This window comes from Pseudopipra pipra, chromosome 1 (genome assembly GCF_036250125.1).
Source record: "Pseudopipra pipra isolate bDixPip1 chromosome 1, bDixPip1.hap1, whole genome shotgun sequence".
Lineage (NCBI taxonomy): Eukaryota > Metazoa > Chordata > Aves > Passeriformes > Pipridae > Pseudopipra > Pseudopipra pipra.
This window is the reverse complement of record NC_087549.1, coordinates 12,150,918-12,168,122: the sequence shown is the minus strand read 5'-3', so window position 1 is coordinate 12,168,122 and position 17,205 is coordinate 12,150,918. Positions and strand designations below refer to the sequence as shown.

General features: G+C 42.2%; 1 protein-coding gene across 2 annotated transcripts; it reads right to left on the bottom strand.

The window, feature by feature from the left end:
* Positions 1-835: 835 nt before the first annotated feature.
* DERL1 (derlin 1) lies at positions 836-17,132 on the bottom strand. Of its 2 annotated transcripts, none has more exons than XM_064645808.1 (8): positions 16,560-17,132; positions 14,407-14,518; positions 11,211-11,275; positions 8,621-8,647; positions 6,558-6,653; positions 5,831-5,883; positions 4,595-4,705; positions 836-3,513 (listed from the first exon to the last, which is right to left on the bottom strand). In XM_064645808.1, the coding sequence occupies exons 1-8, from the start codon at positions 16,710-16,712 to the stop codon at positions 3,375-3,377; spliced, it is 756 nt and encodes a 251-aa protein (XP_064501878.1). In that variant the 5' UTR covers positions 16,713-17,132; the 3' UTR covers positions 836-3,374. The 2 variants fall into 2 exon arrangements, with proteins under 2 accessions (XP_064501878.1, XP_064501886.1); XM_064645816.1 differs by lacking the exon at positions 16,560-17,132 and adding an exon at positions 16,188-16,341.
* Between the last annotated feature and the right edge of the window lie 73 nt (positions 17,133-17,205).

Here is a 17,205-nt window from a genome sequence, read left to right as displayed (position 1 = left end):
ATTAGATGGCAACAGATCCAGCTTCTCATTAAGTCACTGGCAACACCACATCACCAGGCTGTGTTCAGAGAGGAGCTATCGCCAAGACAAAGCAATAGGAATGAAAGATGAAGCATTTGATTTCATATTCTTGGCTCTTCTGCTGACTCTTTTTGCAGTTGGAGCAAAATCAAAAGGCACACACTTGCCACGCTGTTCTATCTGGTGTATTTAGTATGGACCAAGACTTTCCAGTTCAAGGAGCACAACAAATTCACACAGTGCTTTATGCACCAAATCCATGATTTTCTTTGATGCCACTGTGGTAACAAGCAGGAGAAGTGCAGTCAGATGAACAACAGAGGAGTCATTCACAGGATGCCCAATGTGTCTGTCTCCAAACCAGTTGAGGTAAGAGCCTCAAAAGGAATTCTGGCAGCTTTGCACATCTGTCTGGACAGAGAGGGTATTGCAGAATTCCAAGCTTACCCCTGGAAGAGTATGTGATCTGTATCAATCCCACAAAGTTTAAGGGTGAATAGAAGGATGCTTTCTCCCAGAGGACAAAGGATTAATAATCAAGCATACAAAAAACAGCTGTAAAGTGGTAATAGCCCAGGAAGGACACAGACTGTCAAAACTCATGGTATAAACAGAGGCAAAGAAAATGCCTTTACAATTTCGCAACTGATCAGAGAAGACAAGACTCCCACCCAAAAGCAGGTAATTTTCTTGAGTACTTTTATCAACAGCAGGAGATGGTGTCACAGTGCAGCTGTAATACAATCCCCAGAGATGTGCAGATCACAAGGCTTGTCTTAAGCTGAAATATGATTTAACAAAACAGAGACAGTAACAGAGATTAAAATTTTAATTTAAAACTTTGCCAACAAAAATTGATTACAAAAAGGGGAAATTATCTGTACAAAATAAGAAAGAACGTACTCATTTAAGAAGAGACTGCCATTGTCAAATGTATGTGGGAGGACAAACAGTGCTTCAGGTCAAGTGACAAAGTGAGAAAGTAACAAAGTGAGCTTGTAATATGGAATTTGAAAGTGAATTTTCCATAAACAAAGTAAATTGACCTGAAGCAGCTCAAAAGCTAATCAAGGCTTATAAGAAGTCTATATTCCTTGCTAACCTTTTCCTCCTAATTTAGAGGAGGAGGATGTACTAAAAAGCAAAACCCAGCACGGTGCAATGGGCCAGGACAATTACTTTTGCTATGCTTTCACTCACTCAAGCCTTCCTTCAGGCCTTCCATACAAAGATACTCTACAATTTGAGTGTGCCAGGGCTTCAGCTTCACTTAACAATTGGGTCCTGACTCAAAATGAAGACAAATGCTTTGGGCACAGTGATATTACTATGACTAAAAAGACCAGCTGTACCATGACTCCTATCAAAATGATGGTTCTCAGACTGTTCAAGTTCACATCAAATAACAGCCGTTGGTCAATGATAAATTTGTATTTACAACACTGCACTCCTCTTTTCTACCTACCATTTTATACACAGAAAGACACAAGAGCATCTTTAAAACTCATCACTGAACAGACAAAAATGGCAAGTGATTGCTGAACTCCAACTTCCTGTAAAAATAGAACTTAAACACACTACCAGTTTTCTACATTTTTCCACAAGCCAAATCAACATAATTGAGTTGCAGTGAAGAAATGGAACATGCATTTATTTCAAGCAGGCCAGCTGAAAACTGTCAGTCCGACTGTATATTTTCCACTTGGCTTCCCCTCATGTAGTATTTACAAGTTTTTACACCTTCAAAACCCAGCTTTTGTGAAGAAACAAAGCAGTAATAAAAATGTTTCAGCCCAGATTGACTTAATCTACTTACAGTTACCTGAGATACCTAAGTTGGGGCAGAACAGCTTTCTGTGCCCTACCTACCCAGTAAAATGACAGACAAGTGCTAAAGGGCAATTCAGTCAGACTTGAAACTCATCCTAGTGACAATGCTCTCCTTCCTCCAACCATAAAACAAAAAGTGAGCAACTACATTCTGACTTAGAAGTCTTGGTTAAGCTTTGAGCAATTGTGTTCCTATGTGAAGTGTTGGATTTAAGTGAACCTAAGCCTCACCTGGCTCATTAGCAGCTCCATCCAAGGGAGGTCAGGGACAGCCGTCTTTAAGAATGCTGTGAGACATGCACAAGTCCTCCTTACAGCTGGGAAAGCTGGGATAAGTAAGAAGTTTGCTCAAGTCCATGCAGCGAGTCAGTAACAAGCTGGCGTTACAGATTCCTGGATCTTAGCCATGTGCTCTGCCCATGGGAACCCAGTGCAAGGAAACTACTGTACAGAATCATTCCCTTTTCCATGTAATAATTTTTTACAAAAAAAAAGTACAGCTACTAATAAACAGTGTACACAATTTCTTATTTGACAGAGTCCTGCAGTAAAACAATCTGTTCTATTGTATCTTGACCCTGCAAAAAATTATTTCCAGCTTTGATTCTTTGATGTCTTAAAGCTTTTAAGAGAAAGATGAAGATTCAGTTAAACAATGCTGCAATCAGTACCCTTTGTATTAACCACAATGATATGTTACATTTTCTAGTTTAAGCAGTATTTATGCTACCCAATTTGGCAATCAAAACAGAAACCTTGAAGCCAAGAATTCACAGATCTTAGGGGGAAAAAAAAAAAAGCCAGACAATTTCAGTTTTAACAGAACAAGCCTTGTAACATGCTATGAAGAGTTCAGAGATTTCAATTCTGTGAATATCTGTTATTGACATTTCAAACAAAAGCCCTCTAGTTCTTAGGCTTGCCCAGTCCATGATGTAGCAGATCAGACAAATGCTGCACAGCAAGGTAAAAACTCTCCTCAAAACATAGCTTAATAACAGAAATGAAACATTTGCAATTTGCTTTATGAATGCAGCAGAGATATATCACTAAAATAATGTTTCCAAAGAACCTGGGACTTTAACAGAGCTATGGAAAAGGTCAGCTTCCTAAACTTAAGGGCTTGTTTGAGCCATCTGCCTCACACTGGATCCTTATTTTACCATGGTCAACAAAGTTTTAACATACCAGGTGAGACAGAACACCATCAGCTTGTTCCATCACATGATGGAACAAGACAGCCAATGGATCCCGTTGTTACAGACAGACAATACTGTATAAAGAAGGCTTATTTTTAATGGCAGAATCAAATTGGACACTACTGGCTAACCTGGAGCAAGATCTACATTTTTTTCCTTCTGGAGTTTTTAATTTTCTCTTGAACCAGAAACATTCCTTCTAATCAGTTAAATCCAAGAGTATTACAGAGAGCTCAGTTCTTTAGGCATGCTCTGCACCAGGAAGGGTCGGTTCTACATCCAGTTAAAACCGAAGAGTTGATGTTTTCCAAGGGCAGGAGTTCTTCACTGGTCACCTAGTCGGAAACCTTGGCCCCAGTTGTGCCTTCCACCACCCTGTTGATCTTCTGCAGCTCTTCTCATGCTGGCAGGAGGAACACCAAACCCCGACACTCCCCCTCTCCTATTTGGCAGCCAGCGGTAACTAGGACAAACCAGAAGAGGAGTTACAGAAACAGCTGAACCCTGGGGGTAAATGACAGACTACTTTTCCGTGCACTTCCTTTTAGCTGACAGACTTTGCAATAAAACTGGCTTTTCACAGTAGACCTTCAGAGAATCTGTCCAAATCTAAGCCCTCAGCACACTGAGAAATGGGAATACAGGGGAACTTCCATTTCTGGGAATCAAGAGAATTGCACATATCCAACAAGACTGATGGCACTTTCAGAGCTGTTACCACCTTGAAAGACATTTTTAAAGACGATCTTGTCTTCTAATCCTTATAGAAAATTAGATTTACTAGACAGGCTTGCAAACAGAATTAGAATATAAAGCTTCCCTACTGATTAAAATCTGTACACAAAGTATAACTGTAATTCAACAATTTATGCTATGAAGAGGGTTAACTGAGTTTTAGCTAACGTTTGATAGAGAAAGTTTCTAACTAAAGTTTGATAGATTTACAGCCCAAAAGGATGAGGACAAGGACAATTGAAGCTAAAAACTTAGGCTTCTGATTGTAGTATTTCAATGCCAAAACAATGAACACATCACAAGAAAAAGCACTTTAGACTTGCAGACTCAGTTAAGGTGACTGGTACAGACTGCAAAGCAGAATCATATTATAGTCCTGAACAAGTCTACAACTGACTCCCATTATTGTTAGACATTGCTGAACTGGTAGCTACTGTAATGATAGATGGGAATACAGAAAAAAGATGACTTACAGGATAAAACTTTTTTTTTTAATACCATCTGATAATTGTTAGGGAGTTCTCTTTATTACAGCTCAATTCACTAGCAGAACTATGATTTTCACTCTCACTTTTAAGAGTGGGCAAAGGACATAAGTCATCCAGAGAGGTAACAGAGAACTCTCACATGGACCGTTTAAAAGAAACTCAACATTTCTGATGACTCATCAGCTCAGTCAACATGATAGTCTAAAGCAGGTTGATTTAGCAAAGTATTTTACACTTTAAAATCCCAGCAAATATATGTCTGATGAATCATACAAAAAATTGGACCAAACAAACAGTGAGGTAAAGAATAAGGTCACTTACAGGAACTGAGGTGTGGACAGAAAATTCCTTCCTCCCAAATCCACTGGATATTTAAACATTAAGAAGAAATACAGGTGTCCAACCAGATTTCCTATCAGCTCATTGATGACTCTGTAAAGCAAAAAAAAAAAAAAGAATTGTTTTACATGCTGTCTTCTCCGAAAATAAGAGTGATCACCTTGTGTTCACCTGCCAGGGGCATTGCCAGGGCTGTGAGACACAAAAAATTTCCCTTCTCTCAGCATTTTGCAGCCAATTCTTTAGAAGGGCCAACTTTCTGTGCCAACACTTCCAAGCCTTCTCTACAGTCTGTACTGAAAATGCAATTAAATACTTATTTACATCAGGGAATTAGACCGTACAGCTATTAGTGCCTAAAATAATAGTCTGCAGAGCTAGAGAAGTTAGTGCTGTTTTCACTGGACAACCTGTCTCCCGCTGTACTGAGCTGTTTTGTTCCCAATTTTACAAAAACACAGCTGACTGGAGGCCCTTGAGTATCTTCTGTCATGCATAGAAACAGCAGGTATCTAACAGCAAGCAGTTCTCACAAGTGACGGATGAGTCAGTAGGAGGCACAGCCAGAACAGGGAATTTGGTTTTGCTGTGCTATCTCCTCCTTTTATAACTCAACCTCAAACTTGTTATTGTCACTAATTGTGTTACAGCGGCACCAAGAGGCCCCAGCCAATGCAGGGCACCAATAAGACAGACTGTGCACAGAGAGGGGATTTCTGCATCATGGAGTTTACTCAAAGAAACCCAAGACAGACGAAAGACTTCATCAAGTGCTAATACGGCACTCTGTGGACTTATTTCCATTTCCACTTGTTTCACAAACTGAAAAAAAATCAGGATAGACAAGACTGGGAGGGAAAGAAGTAACAGCACTGTCAGAGGCAAGCTAACTTTGTTTCTAAAACCAGTAATGACGGTTAGTCACATGAATGACATCTTTCTTTACTGTGTGTTACTTTTATAGCATGGAAAAGGCCTAACACATACAGTCACTAGAAAACAAAACAAACTTATTACTTTCCCTTCATCTACATTCTCTAGTTCTCACATGCACACCTCTTTGCTTTTATCTTAAATCATCACCATGTGATACTAGGCATTATCAGTCACATTATACAGTTGTAAGCCTATTTTAATATTACTTCTAAATTCAGCAGCAAGTTAAATAGCTCTAAAAGCTTTTATAACTTCAAATTGGCCATAGAAGTAAATACATACGATCCACCAATGATGTAGTTGAATCCCAGAATAACCCATGGAAGGTAACAGGCCTGAAAAGGAATGCAGTGAAGAGAAGTTGTAAGTACAAGTTAAGGAGGTAAACCTGCTCTCAACTTCCCACTGCACTAATGAGCATGATCATAATCTCAACGTTTTAGGCATTACACAAATCCTGATCTATTAACTGAGATTCAACCTACAAGGGAAGATGCTCCAAACTGAGTGAAGACTAACATTTTTAGACAAAACATACTCATTTAAACATTATAAGTAGGCATGCCTTTTGCCCCCATGTTCCACAGCATGCCTGCATCTGGAACAAAGTCCTAAAGTTTCCGACTTTGAAAAGCTCTTGAAACAATGATCAAAAGAGTTTCAACTACGAGACCTGGCAGAAACAGACAAGGTCACCCAGGAAACAACAATTTGAAGTATCAGCATTTTGTCACTACATTCAGCTTTTATCCAGGCTAATGTTTATCAGGAATTTTTTCTTTTCGGAATGATGGATTTCAGTTGTCAGGACATCTTTTCAGTAAAGCCACACTAAGTGACACCACATGGAAAACCACAAAGAAATTTGTCTTTGCTGCATCTCAAAGAGTATTCAGCTATGTAAAAGTGTGGAACATCTTTAATAAGAGAAAATATTTATATTTTGCCCCTCACCCCCTACATATGCATCTTATGGGCAGGAACCCTTCCAATATCCTGCCTGACATACCTTAAATCTTGTTCCAAACCAAAACGATACAATCATGTCTCTGTTCAGCTGGGCCCACACATAAAGTACTGACATGATGAGTGGAATCATCAGCAACTGCAATGTTAAGAAAGAAATAAAAAAGGCAAACAGTTACAAACACTTTCACAGAAACTAAAGAAACTTAAACAGACAGCAGGAGCTATAAGCTTCAAAAGTGGCTTGTAAGCATGGTATGTCAGTAAAGTCTTTACAGACTGCCCCAGAAGCTTTGCCACCATGTGTCAGAGATCTGTAAAAAAGCCATTGAGAAAGCTAAGGAGGAGAACCTACTTGGGTCATTCTCTTTTGCAAGACCATGCCAAAGCAAAGGGCTCCAACTTGCACCAAGTGAAAGAGCAGCTGTGGAGAACTCCTTTGCTCCCAGTTGCCTGGTAGGACACCTACAGCAGAGCCAGCCATGGACCAGAGCCACAATCATTTCCAGGGCACTAACCCAAACAGTTACTCCACTGAACTGCCACCTACGAGCACCTCAGAAGGAAGGGGCACCCGTAAATCACCATTTCAGGGCACTGCAGCCAGCCTTGGCAAAGCTGCCTTGGTAGAGCTTGGAGATAACCCGCACTCCACGCCAGGAGGTGAGACTGTTTCAAACACTTCCTTACTGTGACTGCATATTAGGTGATTGGACTATTTCTAGTGAAAGAAATACAAAGCACTATTTAGCTATCTGATGATTTCTGAAGGCAGACTGCACCAGCAAAATTTCTATGAACTGGCTGAATGCTACGAACCAGTTCCTGTGTTTAGAAGAGGTTGAAACTCATCCCTTCAGGGGAGCTTCTATCCAACAGGTTCCACATTAACGCTGGCACACCACTACCAGCCCAGCCTTCCACAAGCCCCACGCGTGTGCACCAGCACTCTGACTCACCACATGAGCACTTTAGGGTCTTTAGTAAAACTCTTTTCATTTTACTGGAAAAACAAAGGAATATCTAATTTCTGAAAGCATTTGACATAGGAATAGTGCCAGCTATCCTACTCTATCTTCTCAATTTCAAGTAAGGCCACTAAACACAATCAAAAAACTCCCATTTTTTTAAGAAAACCATGTTTGTACATCAAACAACTGATTCTCTTTTAAGCAATAGTTTGTATCCAGTTTAAAAAAAACCCAAACATTTTAAGTACCTATTTTAAAATGTACAAATCAACACAATCAATCTAAAATTCATACAATGTATGGGTGACTGCAGCATGCTTTTGTAAAATTTTGTGATGTCTTCCCCACAGCAAAGAAAATTTTAAGCGCGAATAACAGAACTCAGTCCTGACTAGAGATTTTTGGTTTTGTCTACCAGGAGAGCCCAATAAGTGATCCAAAAATGCTAAAATAATTTTGTACAAAATACTACAGATACTGGTGCAGGTTTTAGGTGATGGGGACAGATAAAGATAAGGAGAGAACAGCAGAGGCAGGCTGAAGATACTGATACTCTGCTGTGTCCAAGACACACTTCCCAATTTTCCCCTTTAATATTTGGGGTGATAAGAACTACCTCATCAAAAATTTACACCACTATCTTAATCATTCTTGTGAGGATTTTGCACTTCACAGTTCTGATCTCAATCTGAAGCTGTGTTTTTCATAAAAAGATCTTCTATTGGCAAGTAAAAGGCACACTAAATTTGAGAAGATGAATGAACCCAAGAATCATTTTTAAATAAAAAAGTAAGAATGGAGATCCACTTTCATTAAAGGAAACAGCGCAGAGGTGACATCTTGTGTCCATTTTAGTAAAAGGCTGAACGCTTCCTGACTGTACAATGAGCCAATTTTCATTCCTGGATTCCCTAACTGGGTTAGGTGTGACAGTCAGATCCAGGCTTATGCCATCAGCTGAGGCTAACCTGAACTAAAAAATTAACAATACACACACAGCAGTCCATTCTGATACAAACTGAACCAGTCTAGCTTAACATTGTTCTGCAGTTAAGTCGATAATACTCTCTATAAAGTTATTAAGTAGTCATAAAGTTCCTCAAAATTATTATTTAAGAAAGGGCACTGCACTTACCTGCATGTCCATTGCCAAGCCAGTTATCTGTCATTGCACCATTAAGGAAAATACAGCAAAACCTGACAGACTAAGATAATAAAAAAAAGGTGCAGACACACTGAACACACATGCAAAGGCCTTTAATGTTTAAAATAGTACTACACAGGAACACTGTTTTAAGTTAAACACTGGGTAAAAAAATAAAAACATCCAATGATCTAGAGACTTACACTTAGTTTCAGTAATTGCCTTTTGGTAGCCTTTCAAGCTCCCACCTCCAGTCATTACCCTGAGGGCTGACAGATGCACTGGCCTTTCCTCCCTGATGGAAACTGGCTAACTACAAACTCAATCAGTCCTTGCTTGCATAAGAGCACATTACAAGTTTAACCGCTGGATTCTTTCATTACTTCAACACTGAAATTTTGGGTTTCTAGCTAAAGAAATACCAGGTCATGAGAAAACCCCAATACACTGCCAATGAGTCATAGAAAAGAAATAATTTCTTGAAGTGCATCAATGCAGGATTTTAATACTCCTCTCCCACCTTGGAGCCCAAAGGATCTGTTGTAGTGACTGCTGAGTAGAAAGAATCACTGAGGGATTTTGCTATGATCAGAACGCTTTTAGCAGTTCATGAGTACACATAAAATGACACCCACCCTTTTCCCAGACCATGGATCCAGGCTGCTCTTACATCACATAGGGAACAAGCAACTGGAAGCTTTTAAATGACCAGTTTGAAAGTCAAGTCACAATTAGATTCATTCTAATACCTCACAGTCAACAACCTGCAATCATAAAGAAAACCCTCATCTTTGTAACAACATAACTAACAGCACATTGTTACTGTTGTGGCTCAACAGGACCAGCAGGAATAGCAATTCCCTCCAGAGTGGAATGCAACTGGAGATAATCTATTGATAAGGCATTTCTACACACTAGCTCTCCTGACTACTCTGATGTCATTGCTCCTTTTTTTCCATGTGCTGTGCCACCACAAATTGCTACAAAGAGGCAGCAACAGCACAGACAGAATGGGAGCATCTCCAAGGATGGAGGTTCCACAGCCTTGTCAGTGTTTGACTGCCCTTACAGTAAAAGGGGGTCTTTCTTACATTTAAATGTGCTTCATTTTGTGGAACTGGTGTCCAGCAACAGAGTCCTCAGCACACAAAAGACATGGACCTCTTGGAGTGGTCCATCTCCAATTATCAGAGGATGAAACATCTCTCTTATAGGGAAAGGCTGAGAAAGTTTGGGACAGAGCATTTTGTAAGGCCTGTTGCATTAGGAAAAGGGGTAATGGTTTAAAAGAAGGTTGATTTACATTAGGTATAAGGAAGAAAATTTTTACAATGAGGGTGGTGAAACACTGACAGAGGTTGCCCAAAGAGGTGGTGGATGTTCCATCCCCGGAAACATTCAATGTCAGGTTACAGGGCTCTGAGCAACCTGATCTAGTTGAAGATGTCCCTGCTCACTGTAGGGAGGTTGGACTAATGACCTTTCAATTCAAACTACATATGATTCTATGATAAGACACCCCAGGCTGCACAAGCCCAGCTCTCCCAGCTTCTCCTCATGTGACAGATGCTCCAACCTTTTAATCATCTTCATGACCTCTCACTGGACTCACTCCATTATGTCCATGTCTCTCTTGTACTCGGGAACCTGGAGCTGGATGCAGCCCCCCATATATCTCTCAAAGGCTGAGCAGAGAAGAGCAATCACCTGCTTCAACCTGGGGGCAATGCTCTGCCTAACACAGCCCAGGATGCCAGTGGCCACCTTTGTCATAAGGGCACATTCCTGGCTCATGGTCAACTCGGTGTTCAGCAGGACACCCAAGGCCTTTCCGCGAAGATACTCTGCAGACTGCCAGTCTCCAGTCTGCTCTGCTGCCTGAGGCTGCTCCTTGCCAAGAGCAGGGCTCTGCACTTCCCTTTACAGAGCTTCATTCCTGAGCAGCCCACTTCTCCAGCCTCTAAAAATCCCTGAATGGTAGCACAACTACCTGGTTTATCAGCAAGTCCTCCCAGTTTTGCATTCAAGATCTAAAGTAAAATTCAGATAGAACAGCACATAGAAAAAGTGTTTCCCAGCATTCTCAAACCAACAAGCCCATATTTTTCAGGAAGCTGGCTCAGTTCAGGTATCACAACACTGCTTTCACAGATGACTTTTACTCAGCATGTAAAGGATCTCCCCATGAGGTACCTGAATTTCAGGGAGTGGCAGTGATCAGTCCTATCTGCACACAGCAGCTTGAACACACTAAATTCACTCTTAGCTCACACAGCAACCCACAAAAGCAGCTCAGTGAAGTGATACAGAGAACACCACGGAAGCACGAGCAACACACATGAGCTGAGCTTTATGTAAGCAGAACTCTAGTCCCCAGACTACATACTCCTATCAGCATGTTTATTAGTGTTCTCCCTGCAAGCCACTACCTTTCCAGGAAGATTACACACTTACAAACTCGCCTGTGAATATTTGCTACATTTCAAAACTGTTCCTTGATAAAACCCAGTCTTTGAACACACTTAAGGCAGAAACAGGAGAACCAAAATATTCTCAAATTTGATGATGAGCAGAAGGATACAACAATGCAGATCCAGTTAAACAGCAGCATGAACATGTAATCTGCTGGCCTTCCATCAAAAGCACCTGTAAACAGAAAGAATTATCAGGAATGGTACTGAAATTTTGATAAGAAATTAAGATAACTTTTTTTTACTTTTACTTTTTGGAGTCTAAGAACAGCTTAGTTATTAATGGTTGCTTTACATGCAGTCTGTGGTTTACAATTTATTTTTTTAAATTTTAAAAAGCCTTAGAATAGAACAACCTACAGACTGAAAAATAAGACAGCCTACTGCAGTGTCTATACTCAAAAAGAACACACTGACTCTGGAGATAAGTGGTTTTAACTACATAAGCCTTCAAAATGGAGTTAGACCTCATCCTTCATATGAAACTGCCAGTCAGAAAGAAAGAAAGAATAAGAAAATACACGTGCACAGCAAAGGTAGAGACATTAAGCACAATGACTGAGTCACGTGAAAAACAGCCCTCACTTAGGCAAATTGCAACCTCTTTGCATCATCTAGTCAGACTCAAGAGATATGACAGTTTTTACACTCCAGAAAAAAAATAGCATCCATGACAAGGAAGGTACACATTTGCAGCACATTCTGTTCCTTCTTCTAAGCTAATTTCCCATTTCAAACGTGTCAGTTTTTTGAGGACAGTGGAAACAAACAAACAAACAAAAAAAGCAACATTCCCTGCAGGTCATACTACACAAAATTATCTTTAGATGCCCAGTTGGGTTTGTGACCTGGCAGAGACAAGAGTTAAAACAACTCCTTGCAAACTCCTTGCAAACATGAAAATTTGAGGCTCTCACTCTTGCAAAGTGTGGCAAAAAGCTGACACAGACCTCGACACCTGTGCAAGACTCCCATCAACTTTCACAGAGTCCCAGGCAGGCAAGGAAAGCCTGAGAATGTTGTTGCAAAAGACCCAGACCAGTGACAAACTCAGTGCACCACAGACAAGCTGAATTACATGCTCATAATTAAACATCAAAAGGCCTAGAAAGAAGGCTATTGCTTCATGTTAGCACTATTTGGCTTCCTACAAGTATTTTACATGTCCCAAAAAATGTAAAGGAAGAAAACCTATTTTTAAGCGATAGCTTTTTAGAATAGCCTATGTAAAACAAAATTACTAAAATAACAATTTTAAGTTTATTATTTAAGTTCAGCCATGCAAATTACATGACAGGAAAAAAAAACACTTAGAAAAATATATTGGAAAGTTTTAAAGTTAAAGAAATGCATAAACTGAAGTTTTCTCCTTACTGTTGCTATACAACAAACAAATAGAAACAAGAAAAGAGAAGAAGCTGACTAAGGCTGCAGAAACACCAGCTCAGGAAACCCTCCAGAGTAGGAAGAAATCAAAGCTATTATTATTCCCTTAAGTTTTTTCACTTCTCTTTATCTAGGAGACTGCTAACAAGAATATTAGACAAGCTATTTAAGTTGACTTTTCAATGAATATCTAAGAAAATTGAACTACAGATGCCAAAAAGCTCAGCACAGCTATAGGTTGAGCTCTGTTCCACTGGGACCTTCTGTAAGACCCAGGGTATAATCCAGTCATCTGAAAAGAGCTGCAGACTCATAATCTCATCATTCATACTGTTGGAGAGTGAACTCTTCATATTCTTCTTTCTCTGTTGATATTTGTTATGTTCTTCACCAACCCAAACAAAACAAAAACACATCAATCTCCCTTTCCTCGGGAAGCTACAGGTCAGCTTGTTACAAAAGCACAAGCACAGTACAAATCCGTATGGACATTTCTGACAACTAAATTTGAAGCTGGCATGCAGCACCAGTGTACACTCAAAAAAAATGTACAATGCTGAAAATAGAAGTTTCACTTCCTCAGTTTCATAGACAAAAGGAGGCATAGACCAAAACTGATTTCCACCTGTAAACATTATCAGCAACTTATATACTTCCCACATGTAGAAGGATTCCAGCATTTTTCACAGAAAGAAGGGCCAATCTAAACAATAACTTAATTTATAACCAGAAAAATGACTGTAATAAAAAAGAAATGCATTGGTTCAAACAACAACACAGCTGACTTTCCAGTTTCAAAATTCATATGTGTTGCACAGCAGGAATTTACTGCTAAAAGAATTTACTTCCTTTCATGAGACCTGTGCCACAGCAGAGACAACTGCAGAATTTTCTCAGTGTACGTCCATTCAGTGATGTCTTAATTTGCATCTATTAACCAGGAACTCTTCCTACACCTGGCTTTGCCTGGTAGAATGTTTGAACTGCCACTCTCACATGTTCATAATCTACTGCAGAAAGGCTCAGAGGAGGAATCATTTCTAGCTATAGAACTACCACTTTCTTTCACTAAGAAAACAACGAAATACAATCTGGCACCACTCCTCCCTTTCCCTGCTACTCTTCTTAAGACTTAAATGGGGTTCCACAATAGTCTCTGGATAGCAGGTCTACCAGGGATCTCTTTACTGTGGGACTTTTCAAACATCACCATCAGTTCTAAGACTCCATTAGAATTATACTGAAATTCTTGTTCAAAGGCTTCCAGGAGGAGCTTGGCTTTGAAAACACTTTTATTACTTACTTCAACTGAAACAATTTTTGTCTAGCTTTAATGAACGGTGCAGTGCAAAATAAAACTAGTTTTGAAGCTACCTTGCAACAACAATCACTTTGAGAGAAATGATCCATTATCTGATCTCCTTTCTTCCACTGAATTTTTCTCCTTAACTAAAAATCTTACTAGTCCTTAACTTTTCCATGTATCTGTTTGGAAGAACAATATTTCAAATTTCATTTGTAGAAGGTATCTCTCAATTCAACACAAACCAGAAAATAACACAAGAAAGCATCCCTAATAAAAAGAGGAAAAACTGATGGTATTTTCTTCCAATGGATATACCCTTTATTACATATGCTCTAACATCCTTCTGTGTCAGAGGACACCAGAAACAAGAAAACAGAGGTAATATCATTTAGTCTGTCTCACTCCCTGAAATCCAACAACCAAAAGCACCAGGCCCTCCTACTGAAATAAGTATCAAGTTCAGATCCTAAATGGCCAAGGGAAAGCACCAGTCCCAGAAAATCAGTTTTCGGAGCAGTTTCACGCTGACCAACGTAAGCTGGCACAGAGATGAGCCACCTGTATCAGCTTCAGGTAGAGCTCACCACATGCACAAAAATTAATGGATAACATACCTGTTTCTAATCGTGATGAATATTGATACAAGAAATACAAATTCACCAAGTAGAGAAATCCTGTTCCAGGTCCCACTGGGAAGAAGAAAGTTGCCGTTATCGGCCGCCAGATCTGTCCAAATCAAAAGAGAAAGATATATTTATATACTGTAGAATGAACTCATATGCACAGGTTTTTTGTTTCCATTATCAATTACTTGGAAGATCAAGGAAAGATTAAAAACAGTTCAAGTATCAATTCCTGCTGCTTCAGCAGCTTTTACAGGTGTGGGGTTTTTTTTAATCTGATAAGCAAAACTGTTAAGATTACAACAGAAATCACACAAAGCTTCCCAGATTGCTTTCATTACATCTTTGCAGTACTGACTCTTTACTGCAGTGCAAAAGGATGCTACACTGTTCTAAAAGCATCCACACAAACCCCATTCTTCCCTGTTGAACAGAGGCCAAGCAACTCACACAACAGTCTTTAGTGTACCATTCCAGACAGCACACGCTGCTCTGAGCATTTTAGACCTGCTATAGAGCCTCCCAACAATCAATAGGGGACACAGCCAACTGCATGGCAGCACATAGCAAGGACAGAAAGTGGCCATTCATAATTGAGCTCCCTAAGCAGCAACAGTTCCAGAGTATCAGGATCCTGAACATCACAGTTCCAGGAGAAATAACAAAACTAGAGGGAAAACAGTCATCTAAGCTATTAAATTTTGGGGACGATACATGGACGGCCCCTCCTAGAGCAATCTTTTAAACTTTTTTTTCCACACTCAGCCTTTTGCACTGAAGATATAATAAGCAAATATAATAGAAGTGTAAAGGTCAAGATCTTTCCTATTCCTTCATCTTCTGTTCATCCAATGAGTCCTCTCCTGCTATACACCTGCACAGCAAAACACTGAACTTGTAGCATCACAATGCAAGGAAAAATACTATGTCCAGCTTGTGAACACTTTTGACATTGCTAATGCACTCTACATCTGACACCTCAGGGTTTTAGTTGTTAGTTTGTGTGACCCGTACCTATGCACAGAAGCTGACAATCCCAAGCAGAAGCTTTTTCAAATTCCAAGCCAGAAGGTGCAAAAGATGCACTTTTTTACAGAATCACAGAATGGGTCAGGTTGGAAGGGACCACAATGGGTCATCTGGTCCAACCTCCCTGCTCAAGCAGTGTCATCCTAGAGCACATTGCACAGGATTGCATCCAGACAGTTCTTGAGTATCTCCAGCGAGGGAGACTCCATAACCTCTCTGGACAATCTGTTCCAGTGTCCAGTCACTCGCACAGTAAAGTTGTTCTTTCTTCCTCACGTTCAGGTGGGACTTCATGTGCATCAGTTTCTGACCATTGCCTCCTGTCCTATTGCGCGTCACCAAGAAGAGTCTGGCTCCATCCTTTGACACCTCCCTCTAGATATTTATATGTATTGATAAGGCCCCCTCCCAGTCACCTCTTCTCGAGGCTGAGCAGGCCCAGCTCCTTCAGCCTTTCCCCATAAGAGAAATGCTCCAGTCCCTTAATCATCTTTGTTGCCCTCCGCTGGACCCGCTCCAGGAGCTCCAGGTCTCTCCAGTAGCTCTGCCCGAGTCCCCAGAGCCACCCAAGGTTTGGGATGTTTGCACAGCTGACTGTCACCTCTGCTCCCGCAGTCACACCCACACGGTCACACAGAGCCACCTGAAGCCACAGCCACGGGTTCTGTGGTCACAGAGTGCCTCGGCACAACAACCAGCACCAGCCAGAACAACTCACACAAAAAAATTAGGGAAAAACACACCAGAATGAGACACAAGACGAACGGCGGGGCTGCCAGGGGCCACAGCCCTCTGTCACTGTCACTCTGGCAGGGTCAAGCACCTGCCCCCCGGGCCCTGCGAGCACAGCACGGGCTAAACCCGGGCCCTTAATCCTGCAAGGGTTAAGCGAGAAGGAGGGCTCGGCTCCCGCCGGAGGGGCTCTGGTCGCCCCCGGCGACCCCCGAGCGCTGTTCCGGTGCGAGGCCGCGGGGCCCGGGGAGAGCGCCGGCCCCGCCTGCAGCCCCGGCACGGCCTCGCACTACAACTCCCAGAAGGCCGAGCGCGCGCCAGGCCCCGCTGCCCTACGGCGCGGGCGCCGCGGGGCATGCCGGGAGCGGTAGTGCGGCCCATACCTGGAAGCGGTGGATGAAGGCGTCGGGCCAGAGGAAGAGGCTGACGGGGCTGACGAGGCCCAGCTTGCCCACGAGCGGCACCGCGATGGAGCCGGCGAACCAGTAGCGGGTGATCAGCGGGATGCTCCGGAACCAGTCCCCCAGGTCCGACATGTCGCCGCCGCCGCGCCCGGCTGCTGCCGCCGCTGCTGCCGCTGAGGCCTCGCCACGAACCAACCGCTGAGGGAAAGGCGAGACGAGGGTCCGGCTGCGCCGCCGCCGCCGCCTGTCGGGCACCGAGGGAGCCCCGAGCCAGACGTGGCGCCACCGAATTCGGCCGAGCCGCCGCCGCCGCTTCCGGCCCCGCCTCGGCCGCCCGCAGTCCCGCCCCGGGGGTGGAGCGGGAACGACCCGGGTGACGGTGCTGCCGGGTCCGCCAGTGACCCCGCCTGGAGCGGCGCTTATGCGGCGGGCGGCAAGAGGAAACCGGCAGCCAGTCCCGCTGGAAAAGCCGTGTTCTGAGTGACCCCGCGCACTGCGTTATAAACAGCTTTGCCTGCGGGGACGCGACGTTTTCACTTCATTTTATTCACTGCGCGGCGCTGACCGCGCTCCGCTCCCCAACCGTGCGAGGGGAACTACAACTCCCGGCAGCCCCCGCGGCCGC